Source organism: Sus scrofa, chromosome 17, assembly GCF_054392235.1.
Source record: "Sus scrofa isolate SSC_HxYL_T2T_F1_AM1 chromosome 17, Sscrofa_HxYL_maternal_Yorkshire_Landrace_v2.0, whole genome shotgun sequence".
Classification (NCBI taxonomy): domain Eukaryota; kingdom Metazoa; phylum Chordata; class Mammalia; order Artiodactyla; family Suidae; genus Sus; species Sus scrofa.
Window position 1 is genome coordinate 41525015 of NC_139399.1, and position 14121 is coordinate 41539135.

General features: G+C 44.7%; 1 protein-coding gene across 2 annotated transcripts; it reads left to right on the forward strand.

Moving 5' to 3' along the window:
* Window positions 1–755: 755 nt before the first annotated feature.
* SIRPB2 (signal regulatory protein beta 2) lies at window positions 756–13065 on the forward strand. 2 transcript variants are annotated; one of them, XM_021077412.2, is made up of 6 exons: window positions 756–956; window positions 8276–8369; window positions 8454–8819; window positions 9913–10254; window positions 10795–10860; window positions 11917–13065. In XM_021077412.2, the coding sequence occupies exons 3-6, from the start codon at window positions 8510–8512 to the stop codon at window positions 12012–12014; spliced, it is 816 nt and encodes a 271-aa protein (XP_020933071.1). In that variant the 5' UTR covers window positions 756–956; window positions 8276–8369; window positions 8454–8509; the 3' UTR covers window positions 12015–13065. The 2 variants fall into 2 exon arrangements, with proteins under 2 accessions (XP_020933071.1, XP_020933070.1); XM_021077411.2 differs by lacking the exon at window positions 8276–8369.
* The last annotated feature ends 1056 nt before the right edge of the window (window positions 13066–14121 follow it).

A 14121-nucleotide genomic window follows, 5' to 3' on the forward strand; every position in this document is an offset into this window, starting at 1 on the left:
CCAGATCCGGACAAAGCCAAGATTTGAATCCAGACAATGCAGATAAAGAGGCTGTCAGAAATGGGGAGAGCCTGGGATTGCTTTAATTAGCAAACTTAAGCTTTTCCTTCCTGATAACCAGCATGATGGGAGGTCCCAAGGAAGTTTAGATCTGTTACAGAAAATCAAGATGCCATAAACACGAAGTTTTGCATAATCTGAGTGTATCATGTTTGGAGCCCAGGAAATGGAGGTTTAGAGAGTTGCATGATTATACACTTAGGAAGAGGGGTCTGTGCCCCCTCTGCACTGCCAAAGGGGGCCTCCACAGGACAGGCTTTATAATAAACCCTTCTTCTTAAGCAAATGTCACCTCTTCTGGTTCCTACATATTATGAGCAATGATGGCTGATATGTGTGGCCTTTACATTGCACTAAGCCCTACAACATCTTTCTTAGAAAGAGATTGCTACTATCCGAATTTTGCAGATGAGGCAACAACAAAGGCTCAAAGATAACAAATGACTGAAAGGCCACACAACCAAGAAGAGGCAGACTCAGTTCTTGATCCAAAGTCAGGCTAACTTGGAGGCACACTGTGACAGCCATGCTTATCTCCCTCCCAGGGGTCCAGGACAGGGCCTTGGAGAGGTCATCAATGTTTTGACAGAGTGATTATAGGAACTACTGCCTAGACACAAAAGCGGAAACCCCTTCACCCAGCTGCTTCCTCTTGCACCAGCAGCCTTGTCTTGCTATAGTGAAAACACTTCTCCAAGTAGCCTTGGCCAGAAGAAGCAGAAAACAACTTTCCCATGTATCCCATGTCAGACTCGAATACCCACTGGAGAGAAGAATGGTGGCCAGTCTAGGGGACCACAGAAGACTCCCCATACAGCTTGTGATGCTCACCCCTACCTGCCTGGCTCACTCACCTCCCTGCTGCTGGCTGCTGGCACTGCTCCTTGTCCTATCAGGTGAGTAGGATCTGAGACAGAACAGGTCCCAGAGAGGGATGCCAGGAAGGGCTTGACCCCACCAAGATAGAGTAGGAGGGGGGAGCCGAGAACTTTCCTGATCCTAGCAGAGCACAAAGATCAAGTGTCTGGAAGAGCAGAACTTCTTGGGCAGCACAGGGACAATGAGCTCCTAGTCTCCGGGCTCACACCACTGTGTTCTGGACACTTGTATGCCCATGTCAGAAGCTCTTCTACAAGGAGCCTCTCACGGGACCTTTCTCTAGGGAAGCTGTAAATATTAAATATTTAAACAGTGAGGCTCAGCCCAGGATCAGCTACATAATTTGCCCAGCCCAGTGCAAAATGAAAACACTTTGAACCTTTGTTCAAAAAATACTAAGAATTTTAAGACAGCAACAGTAGAACATTAAGACAAACAAGAGGCCCCTCTAAGCATGGAACCCTGTGCAGCCATACAAAGCAAACATCTATGAGCCAGTCGGGCTCCGTAAAATGGGGCTAATCCAAGAGCTACCTCATGACTTTGTTGGGAGGATTCCACAAGATAATACCTGTAAATATCTGGCACAATGTAAATAATAACTGTTTGCTATTATTATCATACTCATGCCTCTTCTAAATCAGAATCAGTCTGATTTAGCTCCTGAGCTTTGAGGCTTCTGCATACAGCTCCTCCTCTGAGCCTAGAGTTCTCTGATCTGCTAGGCAAGATACATGGCTCACAGTGGGTTCATCCATTCCCTGCCATCTGGGTCTCTGCCCCAGGCCCTACTGAGATGCAGATTCTTCATCACATCTTGGGTCTTCCAGGATGGTCCCCTCCAAGAGAGGTCCCAGTGGGACCCAGGTGTGGAGACAGACCTGGATGTTCCCTCACTCACTGGCTGTGACTTAGGGTACTTCTCTCCTTCAGGCTAATTTCCTTATTGCAAAATATGAGCTGTAATTCCTAGTCACAATAATTTTAAGGGTCCACTGCTTGTTAAGCACTAGGCTAGGAAATCATACACCTAATCTAATTAGGACCAAAAAGATTCAAAAAAAGTTTTTTTAGACAGCCACTCCCACGGCGTATGGAAATGCCCAGGCTGGGGCTCAAATCAGAGCTGAAGCTGGGGCCTACCCGACAGCCACGGCAACACGAGGTCTGAGCCACATCTGTCACCTATGCCACAGCTTGCAGCAACCCTGGATCCCTAACCCACTGAGCAAGGCCAGGGATCAAACCTGCATCCTCACAGAGTCTATGTCAGGTTCTTAACCCAGTGAGTCACAGTGGGAACTCCAAAATGTTTTTGAAAAATAATGATTTCTACCAAGCTTCCCAAAGAGAACCCCTTGACCGTGATCGTGAACGCCAAGGCATGCAGATGGGAAGTGGGTGGGAAGGAATCCTAGAGCTGTGGCCCACCCAGCTTCAGAGACAAGGTAGGGGCAAAGCTTTAGGACATTCCCCAAAGTCCATGTGGCCACATGAAGGAGAATCAAGAAGAGGAAAGTGAGAAAGGGTGTGGGGCCCAGGGCAAGATCTCAGGTTCCTGTTTCTTCACTGTAGTTTCACTTACCCTGACGGACTCAACTGGGATAAGAATCATGAGGTTTTCTGAGCCCTCACCGCCTCCCATTGCCTCTCCTCCCATTCGTGCTCCCTTTCTCATCTCACACAGAATCTTCTTCTTCGTGACGTTTTTAACAGCTTTACTGAGGTACAACTGACATACAATAAACTGTACACGTTCAAGGTGTTCAAGTTGATACGTTGTGTGAGCCTTGATCGTGTTTCACACTTGTGAACTTATCACCAAGATAATCAAGATGATGAATAGATCTGACACCCACAAAATCTCCTTGTGATTCATCCTTTCCACTCCTTCTCCCCCTCCCCCCACCCACAATTGCTTATCTGCTCCCCACCACTGTAGAATAATTTACATTTTCTAGAACTATTTTTTTTGTCTTTTTTTTTTTGTTTGTTTGTTTTTTTAGGGCCATACCTGTGGCACATGGAGGTTCCCAAGCTAGGGCTTGAATCAGAGCTATAGACACCAACCTACACCACAGCCACAGCAAGGCCAGATCCAAGCCGCGTCTGTGATCTAAACCACAGCTCATGGCAACACCGGATCCTTAACCCACTGAGCAAGGCCAGGGATCAGACCTGCGTCCTCATGGATACTAGTCAGACTTGTTGCCACTGAGCCATGATGGGAATTCCAAACATCATAAGGTATATACCGCTTTTTGCCTGGCTTCTATTTTTTTAGGGCCGCACCTGTGGCATATGGAAGTTTCCAGGCTAGGGGTTGAATCAGAGCTGCAGCTGCCAGCCTATGCCACAGCCACAGCAAAGGGCAGGATCCAAGCCCCATCCTGGGTAGATGCCACAGCTTGCAGCAAAACCGGATTCTTAACCCACTGAGAATTTGTGGGAGAATTTTGATCCCTGGCATCAAACATGCATCCTCATGGATGCTAGTTAGGTTCGTAAACCACTAAGCCACAAGGGGAACTTCTTGTGTTCAAACATGCATCCTCATGGATGCTAGTTAGGTTCGTAAACCACTAAGCCACAAGGGGAACTTCTTGTGTGGCTTCTTTTACTCACCATAATTATTCTGAGATCCATTCATGTTGTTGTACATATCACTAGTCATTTCTTTTCATTACTGTCTACTGTATGGATAAGCCAGTTTGTTTTTCCCATTCACCTATTGAAAGGTGTTTGGGTTTTTTGCAGTTTGGGGCTATTACAAATAAAACATCCATGAACATTCATGTAAGGTTCTTTGCACAGACATATGCTTGCATTTCTCTTGGGAAAATACCTAAGAATAAAATGATTGGATCATGTGGTAGGTGAATGTTTAATCTTTGTGACACTGCCAAAATGTTTTCCAAAACGGTTGTGCCATTAGACATTTTCATCATCAATATATAAGGATAGTTCCCCCACACCCTTGCCGACACTTAGTATGGTCAATCTGTTCGATTTGAGTCATTCTAAAATGTGTGTAATAATATCTCATTGTGGTTTTAATTTGCATTTCCCTAATGTGTAATGATGGTTCACTTGCATTCTTTTTTGATAAGATTCTGTTCAACTCCTTTTTTTAAATTGTGGTTTTTTTATTGAGTTTGGAGAATTTTTGGTATATTCTGGTTACAAAACTATTATCAGATGTATGCTTTGCGAAGATTTGCTCCTACTCTGTGGTTTGTCTCTTCTTCCTTCACAAGTGTCCTTTCAACTCCTTTATCAATTTGTTTTTTTGTTTTTTTGTCTTTTTGCTATTTCTTTGGGCTGCTCCCGCGGCATATGGCGGTTCCCAGGCTAGGGGTCGAATCGGAGCTGTAGCCTCTGGCCTACACCAGAGCCACAGCAACGCGGGATCCGAGCCGCATCTACAACCTACACCACAGCTCACGGCAACGCCGGATCCTGAACCCACTGAGCAAGGGCAGGGACCGAACCCGCAACCTCATGGTCCCTAGTCAGATTCGTTAACCACTGCGCCATGACGGGAACTCCTCAATTTGTTTTTTATGGATCATCATTTTGGCGTTGTATCTAAATACATGGTAGAATTCCCTAGTGAAGCTATCAAGGTTTGGACTCTTCTTTGCAGGAAGGTGTTTTTGGTTGGGGGGGGGCGTTGTTTGTTTAGTCTTTTTAGGGCCATACCTGTGGCATATGGAAGTTCCCAGACTAGGGGTCAAACTGGAGCTGTAGTTGCCAGTCTACACCACAGCCACAGCAATGCAGGATCTGAAATGCATCTGAGACCTATAGCACAGCTCACGGCAATGCCATATCCTCAACCCACTGAGCAAGGCCAGGGACTGAACTGGAGTCTTCATGGATATTAGTTGGGTTCGTTACCACTGAGCCACCATGGGAACTCCAAAATGGGAGACTTTTTAATACAAATTAAATGTTGTCAATAATATAATAGAACTGTCCCCTTATCTCTTCTTGAAGTAGCTTTGGTTGTGATTTTCAAGAAATTTGTTTGCATTGTCAAATATATATATTCACAAAACATGTTCACAATAATGCCTTATTATCCCTTTAATATCTGTAAAATCTGTACTGATGTCACCTCTCTCATTCTTGACATCTATGGCTCTCTCTCTCTCTCTCTCTCTCTCTCTCTCTCTCTCTCCTCTCCCTTTTCAGTATGGCTAAAGGTGTATCAGTTTTAATACCCATTGATTTTCTCTATTGCTTTTGGTTTTCTACTTTTTTGATTTTCACTCAGATCTTTGTGGTTTCCTTTCTTTCATTTACTTTTAAGTTGCTTTTTTTTCCAGTTTCTTAGGGTGAAACTATGATCATTCATTTAAATCCTTTCTTCTTTCCTAATATAAGCATTTAATGCTATAAATAGCCACCTGCTTAAGCAGCATGCCACAAATTTTAATGTTGTGTTTTCATTTCCATTTATATTACCTTCTAATTTCCCCTTTAGTTTGTCTTGGCTTGTGTGTTATTTAGAAATATGTTATTTTGTTTTCAAATATCTGGAGTTTTCCAGGCACCTGTTTTTGATTCTACTAATTTAATTCTATTGTGGTTGAAGTTTATGCTTTTGGTGACTTGAATCCTTTTAAACTTATTGAGGCTTTTATGACTCAGCATATGCTCTATCCTGCTAAATGTTCCTTGTGCACTTGAAAATAACTGTATATCCTGCAATTTTGGGATATAATTTTCTATAAATGTCAATTAGGCTAAGTTGTTAATAGTGGGGTTTGTGTTTGTTTTCATTTTGTTTTTGTTTTTAAGTGGCCACACCTGCGGCACATGGAATTTCCCTGAGCCAGGGATCAAGCCACCGCCACTTGTAGAAGCAACAACGTGTAGTTAATGTTGTGAGCCACAAGGGAAATCCAATAGTGTTTTTTAATTTTCTGTATTCCTTCTGATTTTCTGTCTACTTGTTTTATCAACTATTGAAGTAAGGATATTAAAATTACAGACTCTGACTGTAGACTTGTTTTTTCTCTCTGAAGTTCTGTTGGTTTTTGCTTAATATACTTTGAAATTCTGTTATTAGACACATAAATGTTTGAGTTTTTTATGTCTTCTTATTTTCTGCCTTTATCATCATCAAATGACATTCTTTATTCCTGGAGATAGTCTTTGCTCCAAAATCTACTTTATCTGATTTTAATAGCTATTCCAGCTTTCTTTTGATTAGTATTAGCGTGACATATCTTTTTCCATAATTCTCCTTTTAACATATTTGTTCCTTTAGATTAAAAGTGTATTTATTGTAAGCAGCATATAGTTATATTTTACTTTTTTATCCAGTTGGACAATCTCTAACTTTTGCTGAAAAATTTTAGACCACTTACATTTAAAGTGTTTTTGATTTAATTAGGTTTAAATTTATTAATTTCCTATTTTGTCCTACTTGTTCTTTGTTCCCTTTTTCCTCTTTTTCTGTCTTCTGTTGGTAATTTAATATTTTCATAATGCTATTTTATCTCCTTTATTGGCTTATTAGCTACAACTCTTTATTTTGTAATTTAGTGGTTGCTTTAGGGTTTATAATATACCTCTTAATTTATCTACCTTAAGTGATATCATATCATTCATATATAATATAACAACTTCATTATGGTGCAATATTCCCAACCCCCATCCCTTATTCTATTGTTGCCATAACTTTACTATACATGTGTTTTAAGCCTCACAATAGAATATTATTATATTTTATTATTTGGGGGCCTTGCTTTTCAGATTTGCTAAGTGGGACCAGAGCACTTCTCTCCAGGTAGAGTACTTTCTTCTGTGTAGTCTACCCATTGCCCTGTTGATCATGAGATTTTTCCAGTGACAGGTGGGAATAGGCACTATTCTTAGCCCTATGCCGAGTGCTGGGCACAGTTCAGTGCATATATATGAGGCCAGGGAAAGAACCGTGAGAAATAATTAGAGAGAACAAGGTTTGATTGATTCCAATAATGCTGCTTGGGGGTGGGTGTTGCTGAATTTCTTGGAACTAAGGACACCAAGGGCAAATGGAATGCCTGGAATTGAACATGAGTTGTCACATGGTCACAACCGTGAGGCAGTTCCTAGTGGCTAATGGCACATGTCCAGCTGAAGATGGGCAGGGAAAGAACTTAGAATGCCACAACTTTCCCCAGGTCCTCTTAGAAGGGAATGTTTTGCTTCACATTTCTACTCCACCACCTCACTTGCAATGGAGAAATATCATGATATACTGCAGACTTAAGTCTTGGAAAGAGATCAGGTTATTCTCAAGCCCTGAAGGAAACACAGATGAAGGGAAACTCAGGGCGCAAAGATATTGACCTTGTGGTAAGCAGAACCTCGAATCAATGAATCCAAATCCTGGCCATGACACCTCCTGAATGCATAGTTCCCCTCAGGTGTCTGCACTTCCCTAAGCATTAGTTTTTCTCTCAAAAATAGAGAACCTCACAGAGTTCTTGGGGGGAGTATCTGTGACGATGTTGATAACCCAGATATAGAAGAACTTCCATGGGATGCCTGGGCCCTCGTTCTCTGTGCCCACTTTGAAGGTAAACTCAACAGTTTAACCTCTCCCCCAAATAGATCCACTTCATAATGCATTAGCAAGTGTGCAGTTTGTTGAAGGAGTCACAGGAGGTGGAAAGGGCACTGAACATAAACTTTATGTGATGCATTTGGGGGTAAGATCAGGGACTCCAAAAACAGGCTGCAAGTGTTTAAATTCTGGCTCTGCCATGTTTTTTGGCGGGTGATGTATTTGTTTGCTAGGACTGCCATAACAAAGTACCACAAGTTGCTTGTTTAAACAACAGAAATTTATTTTTCACAATTCTGGAGTCTAGAAGTCCAAGATGAAGATGTTGGCAAGGTTGATTTCTTCTGAGGCTCTGTCCTCAGCTCACAAATAGCTCTCTTCTCCTCATGTCTTCACAGTTTCCCTCTGTGGATGTCTGTGTCCTAATCTCCTCTCCTTATAAAGACATCCATTATAGTGTGTTAGGAACCAAATATTTTAATTTAATTATTAGATAGAAGACCCTGTCTCCAAATAGAGTCTCATTCTGAGATACTGAGGGTTAGGATTTCAATATATGAACTTGGGGCAAAGGCACAATTCAGCCCAATAAACACCAATCCTGAGAAATCCACCTAAGCTTCCTGGGCTCTGGGTATCTTCTGTTGTGACAAGAAGATGATGTTCCCCACCTCGAAGGAACATCAGAGGAGTAAATGAGATAATATGTGCAGTACCAGGCCTATGGCGATCTCTCAAGTGCCATCTGTTACTCATAAGTTCTCTATCCAACAGCCTTGTTCTCTCTCTCCAACTGGCTGCCCCTCCTGTTTTACGTCCTTCTCCAACAGCACCCTGTCCAGTGTTCTGAGCAATTGTTCCTGACCAGGTAATGCTTGGTTTGTGTTACACTTGCCTCTCAGGGCTGCAAGTGCCTCCTACCCAGCATGAGGCCTTTCTTCCTGTATTATAGGAGCTTCTGAGCAGAGCAACAGGTGTGAGGGGCAGGTTCTACAGCCTGAGGGTCCCATGTTGGTGGCAGAAGGTGGGACACTCCTGCTGAGGTGTACAGTCACCGGCTCTTGCACTGATAACATGATAAAATGGGTCAAGGTGAGCAACAAGGACCAGAAGGAAATTTACAACTTCAGACATGGCTTCTTCCCCGGGGTGATGCCCATGATCCTGAAGACAATGGAGCCACTTAACTGTGACTATTCCATCTATATCCACAACGTCACCAGGGAGCATGCTGGAACCTACCACTGTGTGAAGTTTGATGGCTTGAGTGGGCACGCAGAAAAGAAGCTGGACGAGGGCACCTCTGTGCTTGTGAAGAGTGAGTATCATGTCCTGCAGGTCAAGCACTCTGCTCTGCTCTATCTCCCTGCATCAGTTACCCTTATCCATACTCATGCTACACACCCAAAAATCTCAGTGGCATACAACAATTAGTATGTCTCACTCACATATATATAGGCAGCTGGAGTGGTGCTATTCTACGTCTCATTCCCAGGCCCAGACTGGCCAGAGTGTATATTTCTCATGGAGATGGCAGAAGTATGAGAAGGCAAGTCCCAATGCCCTTAGCACAGTCTCAAGGTTCTATTCATATACTGTCTGCTAACAGCCCATGGGCTACAGTGGCTAAGGTCAAAGTTAAGAGACAAGAAAGTACACCCTGCCACCATGGGGCCATGGCAAGAGTTTGGAGGTACCACACCATCAGAAGGGATCAAGAACAGGGGCTGATCATTTAATCTACCAAGCTCCCCAAGTAACCAGTCATGCCATCTGTAAGGGCACCAGTGGTGACCTGGACACCCAAGTCCTGGCTCTGCTATTCAAAAGAAGTATGTTCTTAAATCGGGCACTACAGCACTATATCCTTCAAGTACTTAACTCGTAACACAGGCAATATAATTCCTACTACAAGGATCCTCCAAGTGATGAAACAGAAGAATGGATGTTTGTGAAACCACCCTGTACATGGTTGAGATGGAGGGTAACTGTATGCATGTATTGGGATAAGTGTGAAGGTGGGGGGCTCATTGTAACTTCAGGTAAGCATTTCAGGAAGTCTTCTCTGACTCCTTCCAAGCTGTGACAGATGCCTTCTCTTGGTCCTGCAGTCCTCTGGGTTTCCAGCCTCAGAGGGGTTTCTGGACTGTCTCCATCACCAGACTGAGAACTTATCCAGGGCAGGACATTTGTGTGTCTTGCTGAGCTTCCCTTTCCCTAGTCCTAGTAGCAGCACATAGTAGGTACTAGCCACTTCTTTACTGAGTGAATCAGCCGATGAATAATGATGGAATGTGGGAGGGAGTGTCTGAGTGAAAAAAATCAGGGAAGGGAAAGGGGGAAGATGCGAAGGAGGAAATGAGCAGACTGTGGAGGATAAGAAGGAACAACAGTCCTCTCTTTGCCTTTAGGACCTACGGACACAGAGCCAGACCTCTGGATCATCCAACCCCAGGAGCTGGTATTGGCAACCACAGGAGACACTGTCTTCCTGAACTGCACGGTGCTTGGAAATGGTCCCTCAGGACCCATCAGGTGGTTTCGGGGGACTGGTCTGAGCCGAGAGGCCATTTACAACTTTAGAGGCATCTCCCACCCCAATGTGACAGCAGTCCAGGCCTCCAACAGCGATTTCAGCATTCTTTTTCATGGCATCTCCACTGAGGATTCAGGCACTTACTACTGTGTAAAGTTTCAGAGGAAACACAACAGGCAGTACCTATCTGGACAGGGCACCAGGCTGAGAGTGAAAGGTGAGACAGGTGTTAGGGCACAGGGGGAGGTGGTCCGCAATGAACTCTTTACCGTGTCCCAAATAAGCCTGGTCCTCTTAGCCTCAATGCCTTCACATAAGCTGTTTTCTCTGCCTAGAATGCTTTCGCATTCTCTATGGAGAACTACTACTTATCCTTCAAGACCCAACACAAATAGCCGCTCCTCTGTGAAACTTTCTCCTTCTCCCAAGCTGAGTTAATCTCTTCCCATTCTTGGCTCCAGGGAATTTTGTATAGACTGTTAATGACTCAAAAAATATCTATTATTGCATGCTTCTTGACTGTTCTATGCTGTACTAAGTGCTGCAGATACTGCAATGAAGCTGACATGGTCCCCACACCAGAGACACTCAAGCAGCTCTAACTATTCATTTATAGTTACAAAGTTTGACTTCTGGCCCCCACCCCAGGTAGATACCTGCAGATTCATCTCAGTGACTCCAGTTCCTAAGGCAGGGGCTCAGGAAGTGGAGGGATAGAAAGAAAGGGGAAATGTGAGACCGCCTCTCTCTCTTGCAGCAAAGCCCACTCCTCCCCAAGAGCCAGAATTCACCAATGAACATGCAGCCAAGTTATTTCCATCAGGTAAGTGTGCCTACCTCCAGGGGCATTAACCAGGTCCCCACAAGTAAATGGGGCCAGAAGTGGGAAGGGAGCAGTTCCAGATTTTTAGGGCCCTTCTGTCACTAAGGAAGGGCCCAGGATTCCATCTCAGCTGCAGAAGCAGACCCCAAAGAACCATGTGAAAGCTCAGTCAAAAAAAGGACTTTCTAACAGTCTGTGCTAACTCTTCAGTGGGCAGTCTTGCTTGCAAGGTAGTGAGCTCCCTGTGAGTTAGAGCAAGGATACACTGTGAAGTTGTGCGTTACAGTGCTGAAGACCTTGGCTTTGTAGCCAGGCTCCCTGGATTGAGCCTCTTTCTGGCTGTCAGACTGGGGACAGGCTGCCTCACTCCTTGAATCTCTGGTGCCCTGCTCTGTAAACTAGCGGGGGAAGGGAGATAAGAATCAGAGAGCCTACATCATGGGTTTTATACCGAGCCAATGGGATCACAGGTAACAAGTACCCAGAACTGTGCCTGTCACATCACCTGAAGGTGCATTCAAGGGCATCCTATAACTCAGGGGAGTTTGGACTAGAGCTTAGCCTCCCTGATATTCAGTCCCATTCTTAACCATTCTTGGGAGACAGACCATCTGGTCCCATCACTAACTTGACCCAAATGGTGGCCCTGAGCAAACCACTTCTCCACTCTGGATCTGTCTTCTCATTTGTACAAGTGGGATTGCTATCCTACTTTGTAAGATTAGTTTGAGGATGATATAAAACAATTAGAAAGTGCTTAGTTCAGGACCTGGGACAGAGGAACTTGAGTAGCCAATACAAAAAGCAGTTTTCCGTTGTTATCAGAGGTTGTCATTATGATGCCAAAATGATTAAAGGTATGGGTGGGATTTGGGACAAAGGCACTTCCTGCCTGAGACAGGGGTCAGGGAGGTCTTTGATCTCTGCCAGTGTAGCAAGGATGTGATCCCAGAGGTTATACAGAAGCTGGCCCCAACTTCGCCATGGGGGCACTGAGGCGTGGGCGGTGGGGGCGCTCACCTGGGGCCTTACCTGAGATTCCTCTGTGTCCTCCAGGCCTCCTGTCTGTGTTCATACCTGCAGTCCTGGGCCTGAAAGCAGTGACCTTGGCCGCACTTCTGCTGGCCCTGATTGCCCGCTGGAAGAGCCTTTAACAAGGAGACGTCAAAACTGCAGGCCCAGCAGAGCTGTGCTCTCCTTAGCATGGGGCACAGGGTAGGGATGAACGAGGAGTCAGCCCTGGAGTGGGTCCTCTGAGTCAAAGAGGGCCTGGGACTCCCCAGCCGTTGCTCTGCTTCCAGTTCCAGCCTCCAGATGCCCTCAGGCCTCATGGTGAACTCTGGGATCCCTACATCTGGTTTCAGTAGATAACCAGTGATCTCCACTTCCATGGCATAGAGGCAGCTTCTTACTTGCTCTGTGGGCTCGCTGAGCTCAATTCTGAGCTGAAATGACACGTCTTTGTACCACCACCTCCCCTAGGGCAGCATAATGGTGGGCAGTAACTCTCAAGAAGAGGATACGTTGCCCCCCAGGGGATAGGTGGCAATGTGTAGAGATGTTTTTAACTGTCGCAAATGAAGGTCCTATTGCCACCTAGCAGGTAGAGGTGAGGGATGCTGCTAAATATCCTATAATGCACATAGCAGACCCCACAAAGCAGAGTTATCTGGCCCAAAGTGTCAGTAGTACTGAGGTTAAGAAGCCCTGGTATAGAGGAAAGCATGAATTCACCTGATTTCTAACCCTGAAGCTCCCATCCCCTCCCTGTGTGCCATTAGTAACTAATGAGTCACTGCACCTCTTGGAACATCGAAGAAAACAATGTGGATTCTGCAGTGTACAAGAAACAATTCGAGGAGTTCCCATCGTGGCTCAGTGGTTAACGAATCTGACTCGGAACCATGAGGTTGCAGGTTCGGTCCCTGCCCTTGCTCAGTGGGTTCAGGATCCAGCATTGCCGTGAGCTGTGGTGCAGGTTGCAGATGCAGCTCGGATCCCACGTTGCTGTGGCTCTGGCGTAGGCTGGGAAGAAACAACTCGATTCAACACAGCCTCAGGGCTTACTATGTGCTCTGTGTACACTCAGTACACACGAACTCTCTTCTCTTTCCATGAGAACATTTACTAGTACCTATTACGTGGGGGAGTGGATTAGCCTGGATGTTTTTCATTACAACAAACAGAAAAACAGCTCGAACTAAACTAAGCCTAAGGGGCCATTAATCTATTCTGAGTGTTTTGTGCCAGTTTCAGTGAACTGATAACCAGTGTTGTGGTCGGAACCACCCCTTTCGTTCTTACTATAATTGCAAGACGCCCTTCAGTGATAATCATCAGGGAAATTGGAAGAAATAGAAGTTACAAAACCTGGGAGTTACACAGCACTCCTGGGGCCACACAATGAGGTCACAGGTAGATTAGGGGAGAGAGAGAGAGAGAGAGAGAGAGAGAGTGTGTGTGTGTGTGTGTGTGTGTGTATCTGAGGTTCTGTTTTGGGGGGATCAATAGTTTCATGGGCTCACTCTTTATTGATGATTTTAAAACTTAAGCGTGGGAATGTAAAGCACAGGCAGAGAAAAAAACCAAAAACTATACCCAACGACATTCTCTCTGCATAGTAACCAACACCAATGCGTGCAACTTGAATTTTTAGATGGATTATTTTTAATCCTTTAAAGTGAAGTTTATTTAAGGGTTCAAGAAAATAAGATGAAGGATCTTTCTCATAAATGAGTCACATTAAAAAGATGATATATGATCAGTTATTGAAATCAACCAAGGAGTTTCCATTGTGGTTCAGCAGGTTAAGGACCTGACGTTGGTCTCTGTGAGAATGCAGGTCCAATCCCTGGCCTCACTCACTCAGTGGGTTAAGGATCCATTGTTGCTGCCAGTTGTGATGCACGTCACAGATGCAGCTCAGATCCAGCATTGCTGTGGCTGCAGGCCTGCAGCTGCAGCTGATTAGACCCTTAGCCCATGAACTTCCATATGCTGCAGGAAAAAAAGAAAGAATGAAATAAAGGAAGGGTAGGGAGGGGGAGGGGAGGGGAGGAGAGGGGGAGGGGAGGAGAAGGGAGGGAAAGAAAGGAATCCACCGAGATCTCTAAACAAAAAAGCCTCACTGCAGGCTTGGCTCTTTTCTAGCCAAGGGGCTGGATTCGTTTTTATTCGAGATGGACACGTTGAAGCAGATGCCTCTTTGAAATGGATTCCTCAGCAATCAAAGCTTAAATCAGACAATCGCATTACAAAAAA